The following is a 23,040-nucleotide window of genomic DNA, read 5'->3' on the forward strand; positions in this document are numbered from 1 at the left end:
TCAGCAAATTAAAAAAATATATATTTCTATCTGCATTATGCACATTATTTCATACATAGGACCAGTTATCCTAGAGAAATTTACAATTACACACGATGGGAACATTGTCAGGCTCCGCCTCTTGAGAGCCATTCTAATTTGTTATAGAAATGTCTTCACTTTCTGAGTGCTGACAGGTCACAGCCTTCAGCCTTCTATTTCACACAGAAGCCACAGCATTTTCTGAAAAATCGAATTACTACCAACAAGTTGATTTACTCCACTGAATTTAGTCAAAACCTGTTTATTCAAGGATATGAGTATTGTAAAGCAAATGTTGATGAGAAAAGCATTTAGGTAACCACATCCTGGCAGATACAAGATAAATAAGCCATTCAAACCTGTAGAATACCAAAAGAAATTATGTTTCTAAGCAAAACTATCCCGCAAGATACATGTCTGGGATTCAAAACAATGAAGGATTTAAACAAAAACTTATATTCCAAAGGTCAATCTGACTAGGTTCAATGATCGGAAATTTCGAATGACTTATTCAGAATCAGATATAAATAATATGATACAGAATGGAACTTATAATTCAAAACAATTCTCTGTTGAAAGTGTGGGCTTATAATTCTGAAACATACATGCAGCATTTCTTTTCCAACACTCCTGGAACCAAACGCAATCTTCCTGATCCACATTACAATACATGACCACCTGTAGTGGCTACCACATACACTGTAGGCAAGTTATGCCAACGATTGCTAAAACACTCTAGTCTCTCAGCTGTGAAGGAAGACTTCTCTTCCATTAATCAAAATATGATTTTTTCTTACTTTCTTCTTGGGCCACCTCCTCAAAGAAATTAAAGATTCCTTACTACAGCAACATATGCCATCCATAACTAATTAAGTAAATATTCTGAAAAAGAAGCTGCAGAAAGAATTAGGCAAATAGATCAAGAAGACATGCAAAATGCTTTTAAAGTAATCGACAATGGAATGAACATGCATTCTAAGAGTTACTCACTAAATCGTATTCGTCCTCAGCTTCACACCTCATGAAACAAGATCTAAAATTGTTACGTGTGCAGGCTCAGTTGAGAGCAATTAGGCAACTAATTTGGGCATTAGAAACACATCATGCTTGCTGCCTTGACAACTTCTTAATTAAACAGTATTATCAAAACCATGCAATTGGGTACTCACTCAAAAATCAATAGCAAACAAAGAATCCTCATACACTCTATTAAGTTTAGAATAATTTGAAGATGCACCTTTTGCAGTCAGCGATACACCACCAATACCGTGGCTAATAAACTGTATTATCTGCTTACCCATAACAACCTTTCATTTTCATGATTGTCAAAAATATAAATCTATTGGTTGGTATGAAACCTTGCACAATTCACAACTGTTCCATTCATCGAAATTCCCTTTTACCCACACATCTTTCACTGAAAAGGAGGATGACCTTGTGTATATCAGTACATCAAATTGCAGAAATACTTTTGGACACTCCCTTCTGTTGACATCATACCTCTGCACACAATGTGTAGTGTTTTTATGCCAGGGTTGAATTGTATCTTATCTGTTCCCCCTTGACTTTATTACTCTACACCATGAACATTTAAATAACCAATGTTACATGCTGTGGGTTGGAACCTGGGCAGCCATACCTGATAACGATTTCAGAACCAGTACACTATTGTGAAAGGACCTTGTAGCCTCATCCTAGAAATCTCATTAGAAACATCCGTTAGCCTAGTATAAAAATGAAATCTATGCATTTTGGTGATTTGAACAAACTATTGTCATTTATAAAAAGAAGTCCCTTTGAAATCAGCGGTTGAAGTTTATAATCTGCAGACAGCCAAAACTGGATCAGAATTTCAGCTGCTTACACACACAATACCCAATGCATTTTGCAGATAGTGTTCAAATGATGTTCAATTCTTCTGTAACAACTGGTGTTGTGCAGCTTTTTAAGAACATTGGATCTGGTCTGGTGACTAGATTTAAAGCAGTAGTTGGACTGATTCCATCATATTTTCATTCTCTGTTATCTAGCCTTCATAGGGGATTTCCAATCATACTACTGCAAATGGGCTGTGGTATCATCATCTTCCTCTTGTTCCCCCAAAGAAATCAACAGCATTGAGTACTAATATCCAATTGAAAAAGTTACAGAGATACTCCAGCTTGCTAAATGTGACCTGTTTGGCTATCTGAACTCAGTGACCACTGGAGGCCCACCTTTTGCAAAGAGGATGCTACACAACTAAAACCTGTGTTCTGGTGCATAAACTGTCCGACTGACATAATATTGGACTTACATCTGGCACAACCCCCCGTGGCTAATCTTTTTTGTCAAACTGTTCTTATTGTACTTTCCCTGGGGTATCAACACAAAACAGTATAACATAGCATGTGAGTAAGCCAAGTGCATTTTATAGCCATAGGAAGGCTCAGCAGGTCCAAAAGGACTCGGCATCAAATTGGTAAGATTGAGTGCAGTGTTACTAACTTCGTACAGCACTGCTCTAATCATCAATGTGTGCTCTGTTGCACCCGGCATGGGAAAAAGACTAACAGAAACAAAGAGAAAATAATACGAAATTTAACAACACATTCTGCATGCCAAGTATTGGCCTACGTAAATGAAGAGTAATCTTCCTCATTACAGGGGAGGGGAGGTACATTTCATAAATTTCATAGGACCCTGGCGGGGTCACCTCAGGGGCAGGGAGCAACTACGTCTGGACGTGTTGGAGAACACGCAGTCAAGGTTGGCAGGAGAAGATAGGTAGCCCCTCTGACAAGAACCCAACCAAGGAGCCCTATACATAGTCAAACCCTTTGCGCAAATCTTCCATGATATCTGTCTTGTGTTCAAGGGCTAGGGTCTGCCATAACTGGGAGTGCCACTAGGAGAGGGAGGGGCCTCCGGTTTCTTCCATGCCACGTCCACTGCCATCGTGGCCGCTCCCAAATACAGCTAGGTAAAGGATTGGTCTTCCAGTGAGAGATGCTTCAGGGTAGGGCCGAGCAGGCCCAGCAAGACATGTTCCGGGGATTCTAATATCGGGTAACCCAATATCTTTCTAATCTGAGGGAGGATTTCTTTCCAGAAGGGTTGAATAGAGGGACAATCACACCATATGTGTCAGAAGTACCACAGCATCCCACATCCTCACCAGCATCTGTCAAAGGTGTTTGGAAACAGTGTGTGCAGCTTCTTGGGATATAGGTACCAATCATATAAGATCTTGTTATGTGCTTTCCTTAAGGTCAAGGAGTGATTAAACTTAGATATGTCCTTATAGACTGTACCCCATTGCTTTTCTGGTACAGAAGTGTCTAATGTGGTTTCCCAGAATGACACATGTCAGTGGACCGGTAAGGGTCTAGTGGTAAGAAAAAGCACAGAGAGGAAAGATATGAAGCCCTGGCTGTGCCCCCACTCTGCACAAAGTTCTCAATTGAAAGTAAGTCAATGGTGGCTGCAAGTTGCATGTGTGGTTGCAATTCCCAGTGGTTTACTGAATATAGTGAAATTCCTCAGATTGTGGAAAGTTGAAGTTGCAGCAGCAGTTTTCAAAGGTGCGAACCTCCCCTTGTTGAAGCATGTTTGAAGTCATGAGACAGCCTCCAGACCGCCACTTATCAAAGGGACCCTCAGAGAGAGATGCAGGGAATTCTGGGTTGAAACGGATAGGTGTGTATGGGGATGGAAACATCGTCAGAGCCTGTGACTTAGTGATGGTGTCCCATACTCTAAGTGTAGCTGTGGGTATGCTAAGATAGGCATTCTTTGGTCTGTCCTCTTTAGGCTTCCACAGTAAATCCAATATGGTCCTGCCCATCAATGCCCTATCAATCTGGAGCCAGTATTTGTCTGAGACTCTGAGGGACCATTCCGAAATAACTCTGGGCTGGGCTGCCCTATAGTAGATTAAAAAGTCTGGAAGTGCTTGCCCCCCTACAGATCGTGCTCTGGTCAACAGTCTGTGGGATAATTGAGCCCTACATCCCTGCCAAATAGATGTTGTGACCAAAGAATGTAACTCTGCATAGATTTCTCTGTTTATCGTGATTGGTAGTCCCTGGAACAGAAGTACTGTCATCTTAACCACATTCATACGGCCATTCCAGGTGATGTAAGCAGTTGCCCATCTCTTAAGGTCTGACTTGAGCTGCCGTAGAAAGGAAGGTATGTTAGCTTTATGTAGGTCAGTTGCATTGGGGTGCTTTTGATGCCCAAATAGGTCATTTCTTTTTTGACACATTGAAAGGGTGAGGTGGCTGCAATACCTTCCATCTCCAATGCGGGCATTGACAGATTGACTAAGAAGAATTTCCAGAGATTGACTTAAAGGCCTGCCACATGTTTAAAGCCTCTGAGTTCTGATTGAAGGGCCGGGAAGGAGGTGTGTGAATCCAAAATAGGTAGTAGGATATAGTCTGCAAACAGCAATATTTTATGTTTGTCCGAACCAAACTGGATGTCCCGGATTTCCAGGTTGGCCTTTATGTGCGCTGCTAGCAGTTCTATGCATAATGCGAACAGCATGGGCAAGAGGGGTCATCCCTGTCTCGTCCCCCTCATTAGGTCGAAGAAGTCTAACTCCATTCAATTGACTAGTACTCGGGATCAAGATCTGTGATAATTAGCCTTTATCATTCCCAGATCTAGTAAGTGGATAACCCCGCGTAGGTTATCATGGCTCTGACGGCCCATGACAAGCCCTGATTGATCGGGGTAGATCAATTCCGGGAGGACCGCTTCCAGTCTTTTAGCCAGAATTATTAGGTATCATTTTTCGCCAAGATTTCTGAGGGCTATTGGTCTATATGAAGTGCACAGGTGAAGGTTTTTCCCTGGTTTGGGGATTACTGTAATTATTGCCCCCCCCCCCCATCGATGGGGACACGTCTTGGGAGGCCGCTATTGTGTTGTAAAGGTCGATTAAGTGGGACGTCAGGTCGGCTCCAAATGTTCTGGAGAACTGCATGTTAGAGCCGTCGGTGACCCGAGCTTTGTGGGGTTTTAGGGAATCCATTGCTTTTTGGACTTCCTCCCTCGAGATGGGCTAAGTGTCTCATTGGTGGTGGGGGAAACCTGCGGAAAGATCAGTGAGTCCAGGTACTGAGACAAGTCACACTCATCCAATGAGTCCGCAGTATACAATCTGTTGTAAATGTCACAGAAAGCCCTGGCCTTTCCTTCCTCAATAAAATGACTCTCGCCCAGCTCATCACTGACCTGTCCTATGTACTCCTTCTCCTGTTTGGCCCATAATTGCCTCGCCAATAGGGAACCAATTTTGTTATTACACTCATAACCAAATTGTAGGAAGGTGGATATATGACTACATGGTTACCCCAACTTTTTTGCCTAGTGTTTAACTGTTTTTTGACTTAGTTGGCCTGGAGTCCTGCTATTCAAGGCCCCAGGCTATCTGCTCTCTCTGTAAAATGGACTCCATGTACTTTAGGTGCATACCTGATTGGGTATTGGGTCACCTTTGTGAGCCCCTGTATAGTGTACCATAGGTACCCAGGGCATAGGTATATCCAAGGCCTACCAGGGGCTGCAGCATGTATTATGTCACCTCTGGCTGGCCATCCAAACTGACACCACAGGCTTATCACTCAGCTTGGGCAAGGTGTTGTAATCACCTCTTGCTTAGATATAGTATACCTATATCTACCCTTATATATAGACACATATATACCTATAAGTCACTCCTATGGCAGGCCTTAACAATCCTGGAGGCAGAGTGCTTGGTTTTATATGAGAGGGTGCCCTAGCATGAGCTTAGCCCCTCTGCAGCTTTCAGAACCATGTCCGTATAGCTGTTCTATGATATAGCCACACCATATACTCCTAAGTGCATTATAATCCTCGCGGTTAAATGCTAACTTTGGTTTGGCTTTATCAAAACATGTCGTGTAAGGTGTCAAACGCTTTGGAATACTACCCCCCCCCCCACCAATTCTGGTGGGGGTAGCATTCCACCCTTCTAGAGGGAGAAGACATGTTGGTTACTGCTTTACCTGGTTAAAGTTAAACAGAGCCTCAGCATCACAAAATGGATGCTGCTGCCACAGACACGAGTCTGACCTCCTGCTGCTGGACGAAACTCCGGCAGGGGAGGCCTGGACAATAGGTTTCCTACCTTGGGAGGTGCTAGCACCTCCCCAGACAGGCTTTTAGTGTATTGGGGTAGGGAGGGCTGCAAAATGAGACACTGCCTGGGCACACAAGGTGCTCCATGCATAGCCCGGTTCAAACCAGTTGCTGGGGCACTCCAGCCCCAGCTCTGGTGCGAAACTGGACAAAGAGAAAGGGGTGTAACCACCTCCTTCTCAGGGTGCACCCATAGGAGGGACCTAGCAGGTAATCCAGCCCCTTAGTTTGGTATAAAGTTAGGAGCTGTGTCTAGAGACATCAGATTGCCCTGGAAAGAAACTACGAAACAGAACTCTTGGACTTCGACATTCTATGCTGACTAGAAGACTGAAGAAGATCCCCCTTGTGGTAAAGGAGTGACCACCCTGTTCAAACAGGCAACACCAGTAACTTGCCAGTTTGCTTTGTCGATGCTCCCAACGGAACCCGATGACTCAGCTACTCAGGACTGGACATCCAGACTTCTTGGACTCCGACCCACATCCACAGCAAAGCTGAGATCTGTGGCGGACACGAGAGACGTGGGACCAGACTCCCTGGACATCCTGCAAATCGCTAACTGCATTGACTCCTGAGGTAACTTGCAGTTGTGCATTGGGGCACAAAAAGCCCCAGACCTGAGCAATATCTGCACCAGAGCTCAGTACTCCACACTCCACGAGTGCCGCGTGGGGCCCGCTCCTGCATTTCAGCTTAATGCATCTTCCTGGTCGCTAGCCCGTTGGCTAGTGAGCCCCCTGAAGACGTTCCTTTTAATTTTCAATGCTTGCCTGGTTTCTCTGGACTTGCTCCAGCTTCCTTCCAAAAGAGAAGCTCCTCAGACCTTGCTGGTCTGACCTGAAGCGTATATTCACTTCCTGCGTGGGTTGCGGTTACCAAGGCTTGTTGGGTCCAATCCGGATACCGACACCGCAGTCAACTAGAGCCTTTGAGGGACAGCTTAACTCCAGCTCCTGGTTGTTGACGACACCTCCTGGTCCTCGTGGCTGCAGATACAAGCTTCACCTCTTCACCTGTTTGCATCGTGACATCACCTGGTTCCGTCCTGGTCTCATCCTGGCCACTGGCTAGTGACCCAGACTCTGTCCCCTCTGCTTTCAGGTTCTTCAGCTCCTTGATCCACCCTTGGATCCACCCGGACACTCTCCCTTCGGCCGCTGCAGCACTTCTTTTGCAGGTCTCCATTGAAAGCATCAACGAAACCCGACACAAAAAGACACCTATGCACCCGGCTTCCCTGGGTGAGGTAACTCAAGTACTCCGGTGCTCCCGTGGGTATTGACTATCCAAGTGTCCTAGTTTAAAGGAGTTTCACCGTAGTCCACCCGGAAGTGCCCCAAATAAGTAACTTTGTGACTTCTTTGTTCTCCATTGTAAGTCAATGGTAACTTGCGTCTGTGGTCCCACACTGCACGCGTCTCCCGTGGGTCTCCTACTTTCAAACCTTTGGTCCTGTAGTGTAGCCCCAGCGATTCCCTAGGCCCTATGCCTATTCACTATTCCTGAAGTGGCTCTCATACCACTTACTTAGTATATGGTACGTGAGGCCCCTAGGGCAGAATTGTATTTGTGCAACGTATAGTATGCTTAATGAGTAACTTGTAACATATCTCGAACTCTGACCTCATAAAGAGTGCAGAGGGGTTGTGTTAGTAATAAATACATATATATTTGATATATACCTTGTGTGGTGTCCTTTCATTTGGAATTCAAGAGATTATATATGGTAAAACAGCTGGCTTCACATGCTCTCTGAAGTTTTAGCCTAAGACTGCTTGTCCTTGCTACCACTAGGATAGCTGGTCTATAAAGTTGACTTTACAACCATCACCATGAGGGTCGTTTAGACTGGTGCAAGGTGCCCACTAGAATAGTGGACAACATATGCCAGGCTAACTTCTCACACAAATGCTTTAAGACGCAGACGTATGTTTTTGGCCCTGTTGGTGTAAATTGCTTGCGATTTGCCTTTCAGGGCTGATACCTTTCTCTGTGAAGTGATGGAATGTCAGGATTTGTGGGCCCCCTCAGCCTGCAGGAGTTCCCCCTCAAGTGTCTGTCTTTCCTTAGTTTGTTATTAATGCATTGTAGTTGCCAGGGAGATACATTTGCTTCGCATTACTGCTTTAAATGCATCCTATGTATTCGAGTACAAAGTCTCCTTGGGGTCATCATTAGTCAAGAAGAAATCTTTGATCGTCTTCCAGAGTTCATCCTGAAAGAGACGTTCCCTGCTGAGTATATTTGGGAAGTACCACCTCTGGTACCCAGAGTGGGGGCAGGCCAAGTGAATATCATTTCAAGAGGGGCATGGTCTGAGATACGAATCGGGTGTATTTTCGCTAAGGATACCGCCTGGCGTAATTGCTGACTAAGAAAGACCGCGTTGTAGGGTACAAGGACCTCCATATGTCTAGCAAGCCTAGCCGGTGCAGGGCAGAGTTTACCTCGGTAGTGATGACCCCCATGGAAGACCTGTGTGGGTGAGTGGTGTCCAGTGAGGAGTCCCAATAAGATTAAACCAATGAGAATTATGTCCCCAATAGCAAACCCCTCTAACGCTGTGAGCACCATGATGAGAAACTCTGACTGACAAGTGTTGGGCATATACCATGGCTTTGGTACAGGGTCAGCTCTGAAGTACTCCTCTGACCATCAATGACCTCCCCTCCCTGTTGGTCTTGGTGTCCTGTAATTGAAAATGAACCAATAATGCTACCCTGTTATGTTTGCAAGCGGCTGAGGATCTGTAAATTAGGGGGAATGATTGGTGTCATAGCCGGGGGTCATCCCCCTTCCTCAGGTTTGTCTCCTGCAGTGCAACTATACTCACTTGGTGATCCCGAGGAATTTCCAAAGTTGATGCCGCTTGCTGGGGGAGTTTAACCCTCTAACAATCCATGTCATATAGTTAAGTGCCATGTGCCCCAATGAGATAGACGCCTGGTTGCCTGTGACACACTTGACCCAATGTGCCCCCTGCACCACCCCCACTACCTCCCTCTCTTATGCCTCCCCATGGGAGTACATCATTCCGATATGCAGGAAACACCATACTAAACAAAACTGTAATAAACTGGAAGAAGATGTATCAGCAAAGTCCCCAAAAGTGTTTGGGATCATCAAGCATGGGGTCTTCAGTGGGGTGGGTCCAGACTCGCCCTTGGTCCCCGCAAGCGAGTGTACATTAGCACCTTCCTCTATTTCATCTGGACATTATGCTTGGGAGGGAATTGAGTAGAGAGGACCATCATCAAAGTCTAGTAGGCCACGGAGCTACGTTTTACAGCGGACATGGCCATTTCGCCTTCTCACACAGCGAATTACCCTTGTGGAGTGCAACCAGCGAGGGTATCCCTTGATTAAAGTACTGAATGTACCTGACATCGGTCTTAGAGATATGTAGAAGTAGGAGCTCCCTCACTTTCAGCATCTCAGGGTCTTGCCACCCTTCTTTTGAGTTTGGCAGGTCCTCTGCAGTCGCTGCTCCTGGGGTCGCTGCATCACAACATCAGCCGGGTGCGCCCTGTGTGGCGATGCTCCATTCCAAGACCAAGAAGGCCCACAGCTTCAGCCTCCTCAGGGAAGTGGCACTGTGTTTTTTGTCAAAGGAAAAGGCTATGCTGAATGGATAGGTCCACCTGTATTTAATCTGGTGCTCCTTCAGGGCTACAGTAATAGGATGGAACTGCATGCAGCGGGCTAAGGTTGCTTGGGAGACACCTTGAAAGATTGAATAGGAAACACCCTGGAAATTAATGGTGTCACTATTCCTTGCTTTCTGTAGGATCAGTTCCTTGGTCTCGAAGGAGCTACATTTTGCAAAAATGTCCCTAGGACGTCTGCCCTTGCTAGGGAGCTGCTGCCCCAGCCTGTGGACCCTCTCCAATTTAACCAGGTGGTCATCACCCAGGATGTTTTTGAAAAAAGCCCCACCATGTCTTCAAGTCCAGACCCTCGCTGCCCTCCTCTAGGCCCCACATGCTAATATTGTCCCGTCGAGAAGGGTTCTCCAACTCTTCGCATTTGAGAAGTGCTGATTGCAGCTGGGATTTCAAGGTGACCGTCTCCTTCTCCACCAGCGTCAGGTGCTGTTCAATATCCTGACATTTTGTTTCCAGGTCAAGGGTGCAGTTGCCCACCGAGTCGACGTCAGCATGGAGGGAGACTAGGCGGGCACTGACCTCTGTTCTGAAGGACTCAAAGGAAGCGTTAATGTCTGCATAGATGTCTTCCCTTAGCTCCTTTTTGAAGTCTAGCAATGTAGCAAGGAGGTCATCCTTAGAAAGAGACATAGTACCTACAGAGGTGGGCACCACCTCGCCCTCAGATCTGGATCCCGCTGGCGTGAAGTAGGTTGACACTCTGATCACCTGTACCTTTTTCGGTGGAATAGGAGCTGGAAAGATGGGCAATGCGCCGCCGCCGTCCGCCTGCCCCAAGATCCGGAACTATGTCGCCTGCTAACTCCAGTGTAACTCTGATGTCAAGCGTTGCCAACCTGTAGTGACGCTTGATAGCAAGGTAGGGCCTCTTCAATCCTGCCCCAGTGGCATTAAAGCCGGCTCCCCCATGGAGTTGCATTGAATAGCCGCTGGTGATACCTCCCCCCGCTAGGAGGAAACACCGTCCATCTTCGAGCCGGGCAGAACGCCAGTCGCGGAAGAAACAATGTGGTGGCCAGCTCCAGGCAACTCCTATACGGCCCGCTGGATCCTGGTGACGCCAGTCTAGGGGTCGGATAGGTAGCTAGAGTGTCATTTCTGCTCGCCCCCTCGAGACAGGATGTGGACCCTCGTTTTACTCCTCTCACACAGAGCAGCTCGGGCGCAATCTTGAAGTAAGGCAACCCTGGACATCTCCTCTCCATTCTGCCTTTGACCTGGAGCAAAGAACCGGGAGCCCATCCTGCTCCTCACCTCATGTACCCCAGTGGATGCTGCCTCGCTGCCAAGTGCCTGTGCAAGGGGACTGTAGGGAGAAGCCACTCATCAGAGTTGTTGCCTCTCTCCACAGGGATTGTGGTTGGGAGCCACTGTTCACATGGAGATTCCCCCTTCGGAAGATCTCACGTCGCTCGATGTGGACATGCTGCGGTCCCGAACCCCACTGCCTCCGTCCCCAAGAAAGGGCAGGTTTGGACCCTCTGCTACTCCTCCTTACGCTTACGAACACAGGACGCGGCTGCCATCTTCTCTCCAGCAGGCTAAGTCATCTTCGGGAGGGGGACTCAGCATTCCTTCCCCTTCAGTTTACCAAAACTGCACTGGAAGGTGTCCACTATGTTCTGCATGCCTTCCAATTACATATCAGGCGTGCCGTGATCCGGTTGCGTGCAGGGCTTTTACCCCTGACGGGGCAAGGTGCGGAGCCTACATGGAACGCATCCACACGGCAATGATGTTTGGCCACTCTCCCCAGTGGCTAATCTTGATATGGAAATGACCCTTCAACCGCAACATGAGCACCAGAAGCAATACCGAGCAATGCACCTGTCCCTTCGACAGGATGCTCCCTATGATAGAGCAATATCACCAGTGACACTTTTTGGCACAGCTCTTGACGAATGGCTTGATTCATTGTAATTCTTCGAGCCCCCTGGAGAGGAGCCACAACCAACATTGAGTGCCTCAGACGAGCAACCAATTGCTGGTCCATCCAGAACACAACCTTTTAAGTACAAACTTGCTCTGTATGGAATTCTGTAACAAATGTGTATGTTCCTGTCCTGGTCTCCACAATATTGCATGTACTCTTGAAGGACTGACAGCCAGCTAAGCCATTTTTTATTTGTGTATATTTCAAACCTCCTGCACTAGATTTGAAACCTAGGATCAGGTGAAGATATTTTGTACACTTCAAATGTACACTCTTGAAAACAGACAAATGTCACTCATTTTAGGCATTGATGTTTCCTAATATTTTCAATGTATATGAAACACACACTGTCTGCAAAATACAAACCTAGCTCCAAAACAACTATCTACCAAAGCCTGAATTGTTGGCCTGGCAATGTAGTATGCTTGAAAAAAGGCCAATGGCCTAATCATCTAGCACATTTAATTCTTGCCCATAGTGTGTGCACCTATGCATTTAAGTATTACAGAAAGGAGTCTTGTAGTCCCCTTCTAAAAAATAGAATCATGTTGGTTTTTGTGCCCAGTGTAAGTTTTCACTCTGGAGAAAAATGGCAAACCCTGTTGGTAGTAACATTAAACGAGCATTATAAATACTTGTGAGAAAGTGGCATCTTTCTTGCATTGGTATGCCCCCACTTTTTTTTTAAATTACTGATGTGCTTTGACTGGGTGTGCCCTGGGCTCCTGCCAACCAGGTGCCCAGGGCCTGTGTTCCTTCCCTAAAACTGTACAGAAACAAAACCCAATTGGCATCTCTGGCCACCTGTCGGCACCTAGTAAATAGTACCAAGGTATCCACCAAGCACTCAAAATATCAAATGAAGTCCACAATATCAAAGTCAATATCTTCCAGAGTTTTCATTTCTTTACTTTAATCCATCATCCAACGTATTTTTCAGAACACAGCCTCGTCTTGTCAGTCTCAGACAAACAAACTTCTTCAGGGCATTCAAAATTGTTTTCAAATTATTCAATTCTTCTCTGTAACCTCAGTAGTCTATTCTTTATTTGTTGTTCAACACACTAAAGCGTGAGTTTTATTTATTTTATTTGCGAGTTTGTATAGCGCTATGAATAAACTCCCAAAGGAGTATCTCCGCGCTTATGGCACCTGGAATCGAGACTTAGAAGGAACCACAGGGAATATGATTTATAACTAAAAGCTCATATGGACCAGCGGATAATTATTTAACATGAACTAAACAAAAAAGTTTTTAGGCATTTTCTGAACTCGAGGTGATTCCTACACTGTTTTAGGAAAAGCGGGAGGGAGTTCCAGAGACTGGGGCCTACCACAGACAAAGCCCTACCTCCTTGCCTGGATTTAGTAATTTTGGGAATGTTTAGCAAATGTTGTTCAATTGCATATGTAACAAGGACCCCCTGAATAGACGAATTCGTAATTCCTAGGTCAGGGAAACAGAGATATTTGAAAAGTAACAGCCTAGGCAATTGAACACAATAGTTTTCCACAAGATCAAAAGATATATAGCAATGAACTACAGCTGCTTAAAAAACATGTTTTTATTAATTAATTAACACAAGTAAAAAAATTGAGGATTCATTATATCACATTAAAATAACAATACAAATATAAAAATTCCATAGGGTACAATTGACAAACATAGATTAACACTTTATGGACATTAAAATTTTTTTATGTAAGATAGGTGGCATGAAAATTCGGTCTCTACGCGCGTTTCGGCGGCCAGCGCCTTCTTCCTGGAGCAGCCACACAATATTAAATAATAATCTTAGCAGAAGAAAGTTGTTTTTTATAGAAAAGATATTCAGATTCTTTCGTTTTGGAAGCCTTTCAATTTCGATTAGGATATGGCTGATAAAATAGGTTTATTTGAATCTACGCCCGCCAACCGGAACCCTTTAGGGTAGGTGCTTGGTAAGGATTATCCTTGATGGTCTAGATTTGGGATCTTTGTTCCATTGTATTCTAGGTCTGACTTTTGGTTTCTCGGTCTATTCTTTCCTTTGTGGTGCCGGTATGAGCCTTGGAATGTTGGTGCTTCTGTTTACCGGTTTCTAAGAAAAGGTTTTCTTGATTCTCAATGGCGCTGAGTTCAATAATTATTATTATTATAATTATTATTCGACGCGCTCAGCATCCGACGAGACGTACCGCCCGCCACCGGACATAGGGAGCCCTGCTAATCATTATTCGGCAGGGAGATCTTTTAATCACTTGAACTCAGCGCCATTGAGAATCAAGAAAACCTTTTCTTAGAAACCGGTAAACAGAAGCACCAACATTCCAAGGCTCATACCGGCACCACAAAGGAAAGAATAGACCGAGAAACCAAAAGTCAGACCTAGAATACAATGGAACAAAGATCCCAAATCTAGACCATCAAGGATAATCCTTACCAAGCACCTACCCTAAAGGGTTCCGGTTGGCGGGCGTAGATTCAAATAAACCTATTTTATCAGCCATATCCTAATCGAAATTGAAAGGCTTCCAAAACGAAAGAATCTGAATATCTTTTCTATAAAAAACAACTTTCTTCTGCTAAGATTATTATTTAATATTGTGTGGCTGCTCCAGGAAGAAGGCGCTGGCTGCCGAAACGCGCGTAGAGACCGAATTTTCATGCCACCTATCTTACATAAAAAAATTTTAATGTCCATAAAGTGTTAATCTATGTTTGTCAATTGTACCCTATGGAATTTTTATATTTGTATTGTTATTTTAATGTGATATAATGAATCCTCAATTTTTTTACTTGTGTTAATTAATTAATAAAAACATGTTTTTTAAGCAGCTGTAGTTCATTGCTATATATCTTTTGATCTTGTGGAAAACTATTGTGTTCAATTGCCTAGGCTGTTACTTTTCAAATATAGCAAATGTTGTTCGCCAGACCTAAGGGTACGGGTAGGAACGTATGGAACAAATTTTGTAGCTAAATACTCTGGTCCCAATTCATTAAGGCCTTTGTGAATAATACAGCAGGTCTTAAACTTCACTCGCTGCCGTATAGGCAACCAGTGTAGTTTATGCAGTAAAGGTCTGGAAGGGGACCTAGGAGGTGCATTAAGCACCAGCCTCGCTGCTGTATTTTGTACCACCTGTAGGCGGTTAAAAACCTCTTCATTAGCTCCTGCCAGGAGACCATTGCAGTAATCAAGACGGCTGATAATCAGAGCCTGAACCAAGGTTCTCCTGTAAGAATCAGGGAGGAAAGGAAAGATCCTCCGAAGGAGACCAATTACGTGAAAACATGATCCTACCGTAATGGTGACATGATGTTTCATAGTCAACTCAGGTTCTAATCTGACTCCTAGATTCTTGATCACTGTTTTGGGCTCAGGAACTGGGCCCAGATCGAGAGGCCACCAGTCAGGAGACCATTGGACCTTTACATCGCCGAAAAGCATCACCTCAGTTTTTCCAACGTTGCATTGAAGGAAATTAGAGGCCATCCACCTTGCAACTGCCTTCATTCCATTGGAGAAAGATTGTATTATCTCCGATGTAAGATGTTTAAAAGGGAAGATCAGCTGCGTGTCATCAGCATATGACACTGGGTGGAATCCATAAGCTCTGGTTACATCTGCCAAGGGGGCCACATAGATGTTGAACAAAGTTGGGCTCAAACATGAGCCCTGTGGAACCCCCTTGGTGATGTTAACCTCCTCCGACCTGAAGTCACCCATGGTGACGGATTGGGTGCGGTTGGAGAGAAAGCTTCTGATCCATTCCAGTGCAGTACCACCGATTCCACTCTCAGACAGGCGTTCGATAAGTATGTTATGGGAAATAGTATCGAACGCTGCCGATAAATCTAGCAGTACCAGGATTACGGAATAACCTTTGTCCTGGTAGCATGCGGACCTTTCCTGACGAAATCCTAGCTGATATGCGTATTTGGATATGATGACGGATTGTTCTTCATTCCGTGGATAAAGGGACCTATCTATAATTTTTGAGTGGAGCGATTACTTGCAGCTTGTTACTTGTCGAATTAAACACAACTATTTGTATATCCGTGCTACAAGACTCACGCTTTAGTGTGTTGAACAACAAATAAAGAATAGACTACTGAGGTTACAGAGAAGAATTGAATATTTTGAAAACTATTTTGAATGCCCTGAAGAAGTTTGTTTGTCTGAGACTGACAAGACGAGGCTGTGTTCTGAAAAATACGTTGGATGATGGATTAAAGTAAAGAAATGAAAACTCTGGAAGATATTGACTTTGATATTGTGGACTTCATTTGATATTTTGAGTGCTTGGTGGATACCTTGGACCTGTCCTAAAGTCTTTGGCTTTATACCTAGAGTAGTGGTAACCTACTCTTCTCCACTTAGAGCACCAACTGAATATTGTCATTTATATGTACATACTTACACACGCTGTGCGCTCCTGTGTAACTGTTACCATTTTGTTGTTGTACCTAGTAAATAGTACCCTAGGTACCCAGGGCATGGTGACCAGAGAAGACCCCTGAGGGCTGCAGCACTTATTGTGCCACCCTCAGGGGCCCTGTACCCTGTCACCCACACACTGCCTTTACAGGCTGAGTGCCTAAGCACAGAACTAAACCAAGAGTCAACATGGCACACATCCCTGTGTGCCATGCCCAGAGAACCCATGCCCTGGCATACTTCAGTCACCCCTCTCGCTGGGTGCCCTATGCCAGAGGTGTGGGACCAGGTGCATGAGCCCTGTGCCCCTACAGTGCCCAGGCCATTCCTGGGCACTGTAAGTGCAGTGAGGCCATTACGAGTATATGGTGCTGGGAGGTTGTCATTATGAACTCCACAGCACCATAATGGCTACACTGAAGACTGACAAGTTTGGTACCAAACTTCTCAGCACATTAAAACCGCACTGATGCCAGTGTGGGATTTAATGTAAACTGCACCAGAGGGCATCTTAGAGATTCCCACTGAAACCCTAACCTACAATCCAAGTCTGGGCTGAGTAGCTGCAGAGGCTGCCACACAGCAGACATGTTGCTGGACCCCTGGGTGGAGAGCCCCCCGCTCTCCTGGGCCTGCAACAATGCACATCCTGGGCGAGGTGCTAGGTCTCCTCCCCCAGGATGGGCAAGGGAGAAGCTTCAAAGGTCTGCCGCCTCTGAGAGCTTCTCCAGACCATTTGCTGTACCCAGCAACTGGCCCCCACCAGCTCTAACCCCCACTCTGGCGGGAAGACTGGCGGGAAAAACTATGTCAGGAAGGGGGGGGGTGCCAGCCTGTGCCAACCCAACCCCTCAGGTGGGAGAGGCGAGGCGAAGCACGACTATCTTGCAGATGGGGAGCCCTGTCCAATCCCAGCTAGGCTCCTGCCCCCTCCCACAGGAGAGGAGCAGGCTAGTGGTGTACTCACCCTAGGGCAGGGACCCATTGTTGCCTGTCCTTGCCCTACCTGTAACGCCCCTAAATTTAGTATTTAGGTGTTCCCTGAATCTTCCTTCCTGAGATCCCCATACAAAAAGAAGAGAGAAGATCAAGAAGAAGAAGACCCGCAGCACAGCTGCTAACAACAGGACGACAACAACTGACTTGGCCCCAGCCCTACCGGCCAGTCGATCCTCGAACCTGCTCCTGCCTAAATCCCGGCAACTCCTGCAGACTGCAACCTTGGGACACCCAGAGGACCTGCCTGCCTTGACCCTCTTACAGACTGGGACTCACATCAGCAGAGGCTCTGCTGCAACAACCTACCTAGTGCCAACCAGGAAGCTCCGGACCAGCCCACTCTGCACCCGCCGAGCCCGGGCCGGGCCCACCCATACCAAGACCACGAGGACTTCCCCTCGGCGACTGGGACCTGAAGTCCAGTGCCCAAAGACCCTCCTCAACGAACCAACCGAAGCCTGCAGACTCAGAACCAGGGGCCACCCCAACCGTGACCAGCCGAGGGTAAGCTTTTCTGACACCCAAAGACACCCCTGCACCCGGCGCCCTACAGCCTCCTGTGCCTCCCTTTGGGGTACCTACCTGTGCTCCAAGATCCCAACTTACCTCTCGAAGTGCTGGTCGCCCCTGGAGAGTCTCCGTCCCCAAGCTTGCAGCCTTTGTTCTTTTTTACCTTTCCCATTGGATAACATTGAGCGCCCGACGGCTCAAAAGCACCCTGCACCCAACCACCCGAGTGCCTCTGGCTGTGTCACCTTTGTCCTATCTTACTTCCCCCTTGCCCTGAGAAAGTGACCAGGAGCCCAGCTCCCACAGCCGCGTGGCCTGCTAGCCAGCAGCCACCAACCGAAGGCCCCCTTTCCCTTATTGGATATCATTGGGCCTACTTACCTCTGCACCCGGCCGGCCCTGCGCTGCTGGGGCTGCACCAACTGTACTTACCTGACCCTGGGGGACCCCTGAGTCTATGACCAGAAGCTTAACTTCATCAGCCAAGTACTCACCTGGAAACCAGTAAGTCACTTACCTTCCATTGGATAACATTGACCCATTTTGACTCGAAATTTTCTAAGTGTGAAGTTTTGAAAACTACAAATATTCATATAAAATCAGCCGAAGTCCAAATTCCGAAGTATTCACCTGCAAGCAGGCGAGAAGCCAGTACTGTACCTTGCAGCCCAGTACTGAACCGCAAAAGTAATCCTTACTAGGTTTACTAGTAATCTGTATTTTTCTCCATAGGAACCCATTGTCTGCTTTTCTATGAAATTTCTTCTAAGTGCCCACTTTTGAAAACTTGAAATATTCTTTAAAAATCATATGAACTACTGAAACGCAATTACCTACCAGTTTTAAGTTTAGACCCCAGTGCTGGCCCTAGAAGCCCAATACTGGATGACAAAAGTAACGCGATCATACTTTACCTGCAACCTGAATTTTCTCCCATTGAATAACATTGCCAGATTGTCATTGAAAAGTTTCTAAGTGTGAACTATTAAAACAGCTTTATATTCATGAAAATTCACCACAGTAACTAAAACGTTTTTGCTAACTTGGTTTCAGCTTCGACCCCATGACCGAATCTAAGATCTAGTCCTGGAACTACTAAAGAAATATATACTGTAATCACCTGTACGTTTATGGTAACAATTCATTGAGCTCAATGCTAAAGTGTGCCTAGTCTTGAGTTACCTTCAGTAACTCCTGTACCTATTGTGTTAATCAACTTTATTGCTTCATTGCCAAGTATTTACATGAGAGTTCTCATATCAAGCAAGGTATATTTTATGCCTGTTGGTTCTAAAAATAAAACAACTATATCTGTGGATATAAAAACCATTGGCCTTGAGTTCAGTCTTTGAGTGTGTGAAATCCTTTGCTGACTGTGTGTGTACAACAAATGCTTTGCACTGCCCTCTGGTATTGCCTTACTGCTCGGCCAAGCTACCACTTTCTCACAATACTGTATAATTAATACCACTTCATGTCTTCATTTTTCCTGCACTGATATTTAGAATTTGGATTTTACAGTAAAGTACATTCTTTCATACTTCTTTATTTGTGTTCAGATTTAGCCATGCAATTGAATATGGGAATGTATGAATACAACGGCAAATGCGGATACCGGTTAAAGCCGGAGTTCATGAGGAGACCCGACAAACAGTTTGACCCTTTCACAGAAAGTACTGTAGATGGAATTGTGGCGAACACAGTGTCTGTTAAGGTATGATCATTTCTTTTATTGTACTTCACCATGGCATTCGTAAAGAAAACAATGTCTTGTCACCATGATGTTAAAGTATGCAATGCCGCATGAACTGGCTTACAATTGCTTTTATTCACTATACCATACTTACTTCCACTTCTAAGCCTCTTGTTTCGCATTAACTGCAAGGCTCATTGAACACAGTAATGATCATGACAATCATTTGTCACTGCTTTAGATAGTACCTTGAGGCATAAGTGTCAGAGAGAAAGAAATGGACTCAGAGTTTTTATTGTTAATCAATAAAAAGAAACATGCAGAGAAAATTGGCCAATACCCGCTGCTACAGTCGACTGTGTTGATGTTCCTCTGCATTCTGTTGGCTCTTTCAGAAGCAGCCATTTACCATGTTTGTGAAATTTGATGAAACAATAATTCAATGTCTAAAACTGTAGTTGAAAAGTCCAATTTTGTGTGTGTGGGAACATTCTCAGAATTTGGAAGATAACAAGCATATTGTTATCAACGGTCAGACTCAACATTTCTCCTGCAGTAGAAAGAAAGTGGTGAAAAGGGGCCAAGTGCACACTTCTATACTGTTTTTGTCTTATTTTCTGGTACTGACATACGTAACAAGCATTGGCATAGCCAATAGGTCTCGCCTTTGGGACCTTATACGTTTTTAGCCATGCAAAAGTTGATGGTATTGCACCAAGGATATTGTGCTGCATAACTAAATACTTATAAGGTCCCAAAAGCGAGACCTATTGGCTATGCCAATGCTTGTTTTTCTTGTAGTATACTTGTAGAACACAGGGTAAGAGCACAATGGTGTAAATGTAACCTTGTAGGGCAGACCACCACTGTCGAGGTGTAGAAACTTGGCATGTGCACCGTTTTCGCCAAGGACCTGGGTCCACTCATACCAGTCATAGAATTTCTCGTCTTTTTTGTAAGAACTAACATTAATTACAAGACTGAATTGTATACATATTTAGGTAGAACAGACCTTTTGACAATTTTGGAAAAGTCTTATGGATTAAATAAAGGATGGCTGTTTCTGGGTATTTTAACCACCAGCCATACATGAAACTGCTAACAGAAAAAAATAAAATAATCGAGAACCACTGTTAAACACCTGTCCTTTAATTTTACCTGTAGTGCGAAGAGAAGAGACTGTAGCATATTGAATAACATGAGTCTTCTCCTTTAATGTGCATCTGGTATTTGATAACACTTCCCAATAGCCCTGAACTCTGACATATTTTTTATTTTTTTCCCTATGCTCCCACCACCCTGTGCACCTCCCCACCCTCCCTCCTCGGGGAACCCCCTTCGCTATCTTAGGCGAATTGATCACCATTCGCGATCTTCCAAATTAAAAGAGGGAATCCATCAGACTGGTTAATGATGAAAAAAGAGAAAATGAAGCATGTCTAAGAAACAACAAAATTATATATTACAGATCGTACATGAGTTCTGCTCAATGCGGCTGGAACTAAAAAAGACAAAGAAAGAGAGAAATTCTCAGGTTCTTGTGTACTCTACTATGCACATCTATCCATCTGGGCCAGAAAGGCATCTACCTCCTCTGGCTCCCTGATATTATGCATTTTGTTCCGCCACATTATCCGCACTTCGCAGGGTACTTCATCTGCACCTGGGCGCCTCTGCTTCGTAAATCATTCATTTTTTAACCCAGCTCCCATTGTCTCTGCAAAGTTCTCTTCCCGACATCTGATCTTATTTGGTAGCTGAGGTCTCCATATTTCAAAGAGTGCTCCTTCAAGGCAAGCCCCAGAACTAGCTCCTTAACTGAATAGGAAAGAAAATTTACCAACATTTTTCTAGGAGCCTTTCTCATAGGATTTAACTTTAAAGGATCCCTGTGCACTCTGTGAATTTCTCGGTCTCAGTCAATATCCGGCCTATCCTGCAATAGGCCTTCTCCCAAAAGTTTACAAACAAATCCTTTTATGTCATTATGTTTGGAGTTTTCAGGAATATTGAGAAGCCTCAGATTACATGCCTGGCATGTATTTCGAGCCTCTCCAGGTCTTCCTGCAATATCTTATTTTGGGTTTTGAGGCTTGCGATATCACTGGTATTCTCAGCCATGACGGTGGACATGGTCTTTACTTTATCTTCCAAGACTGAAGTGCGTTGAGCTATACCATCTAATTGTCCCTCAAGAATCTCACATTTTCCCTGCATGTCCTTTTGATTGACTTCGGAGATCTCAAATTTTTCCAAGATATCTTGTCTCAGGGTAGAAAATAGATTCTCTGAGTGGATTCCTGGGAGAGACCTTGCTGGGGGGCACTTCTCCGTTCCAACCTCCGCCCCTCCACCATATAGCGCTTGGCTAGGGTTCTTATTTATAGCCCTCTCCCTTGTTCTACAATCTTCCATTCCTGGGCTATCCCCAGAGCTTCCTGCCATCATTCCTTGACTATCTCCAGAATTTTCCGCCAACAGGGAGAAATGATTTTCCAGCAGCAGGGGTTCCGCCTGGGAAAAGGTCTCAATCTCTTTACTCCCTACTCTCTGCGAAGAGGCAGTGACATGCTCCATTATTTTAAAATAGGACCTAAGAAATGGGGGAGGCTTAGGGGGTAACCACCCTTCCTTTGGCCCACACCTCTTAATTTTCGCCACCCCCCTAGTCGCTTTTTTTACAGGAGATACAACTTGTGGTTCTCTGGTTAAAGAGTCTTTAGCCCTTCCAGGTACGATTTTCCTCTCAGACACCGTACGCAAATTGTATCTGTTTTTTGCACAAGGGGTTTTTACCTCTTTATCAGGGAGAGAAACGGGGAGTGAATTAGCGACTTTATCCCTGCTGGGCGACTGTACCAGCACTCCTTCCAGACAGTCAGCCCCCACCTCCTCATCCACCGCACTCATAGGGAGAAAAGGTACCTGATGGGGTAGGTCGTATTCCCTCCACCCCCATTTTACCGCAACCTCCCTCACAGTCTTCTGCTGCTGTGTTAGCCTCTCGCTGACCCCGATAGAACCCAGGCCAACACAGCGTACCAGAGGCAGCGGCAGAACGTACTGTAGTATTTGCCTTCAGGGCACTGAGGACTGGTTCTGACTCTGCCACTGTAAACCCGGAAACTAACCAGAGCCATTGCAGCTTGAGACTTCCTCAGCAGAGCCGCTGCCCAACCCCAACTCGAAGCACTGATGACAGCGGGCTCCGTTGCAACACCCATTCAAACATCCGAAGCGGACTCAGTCTGGTAAGCTTTTAAATATGCACCGTACAACCTGCTTTCATTTCAAGCCTCCGATATTGGATTCCCTCATCCCTCCCTCAAGAGCTCCCGCGACGGGCGGTTAGCCAGCCGCCATGTTCCCCGTCACGTGTGAAGTGAGTGTCAGAATGCATCATGACCCCATCACGCGAGTAGGCACAGGCCACGCAAGATGCGCTGAATGGGCCAGATATCTGCCTCGATTCACCACCGTCAAAATAATTCTGACTCTGACAACCATTCGACGAATCCTCTGTCTGCATCTCATCACGGCCACCTCCATCATGACCACGTCCTCTAAAACCCTGACCTCTTGGGGCCGCAACTTTGTGTGACAGCTCCGGGCACTCACTTCGCCAATGCCCCTCCTTTT

General features: G+C 45.4%; 1 protein-coding gene across 2 annotated transcripts in view; it reads left to right on the forward strand.

Annotated features, from left to right (window-relative positions):
• The window catches only part of PLCB1 (phospholipase C beta 1), a 2,228,480-nt gene that overhangs the window by 1,562,196 nt on the left and 643,244 nt on the right, over positions 1-23,040 (forward strand). For both annotated transcript variants that reach the window (XM_078649524.1, XM_078649525.1), the window contains exon 19: positions 19,268-19,422. In XM_078649524.1, coding sequence (XP_078505650.1) covers positions 19,268-19,422 — 155 coding nt within the window. The remainder of the gene's footprint in view (positions 1-19,267; positions 19,423-23,040) is intronic.

Source organism: Lissotriton helveticus, chromosome 6 (assembly GCF_964261635.1).
Source record: "Lissotriton helveticus chromosome 6, aLisHel1.1, whole genome shotgun sequence".
In the NCBI taxonomy this organism is placed as follows: Eukaryota; Metazoa; Chordata; class Amphibia; order Caudata; family Salamandridae; genus Lissotriton; species Lissotriton helveticus.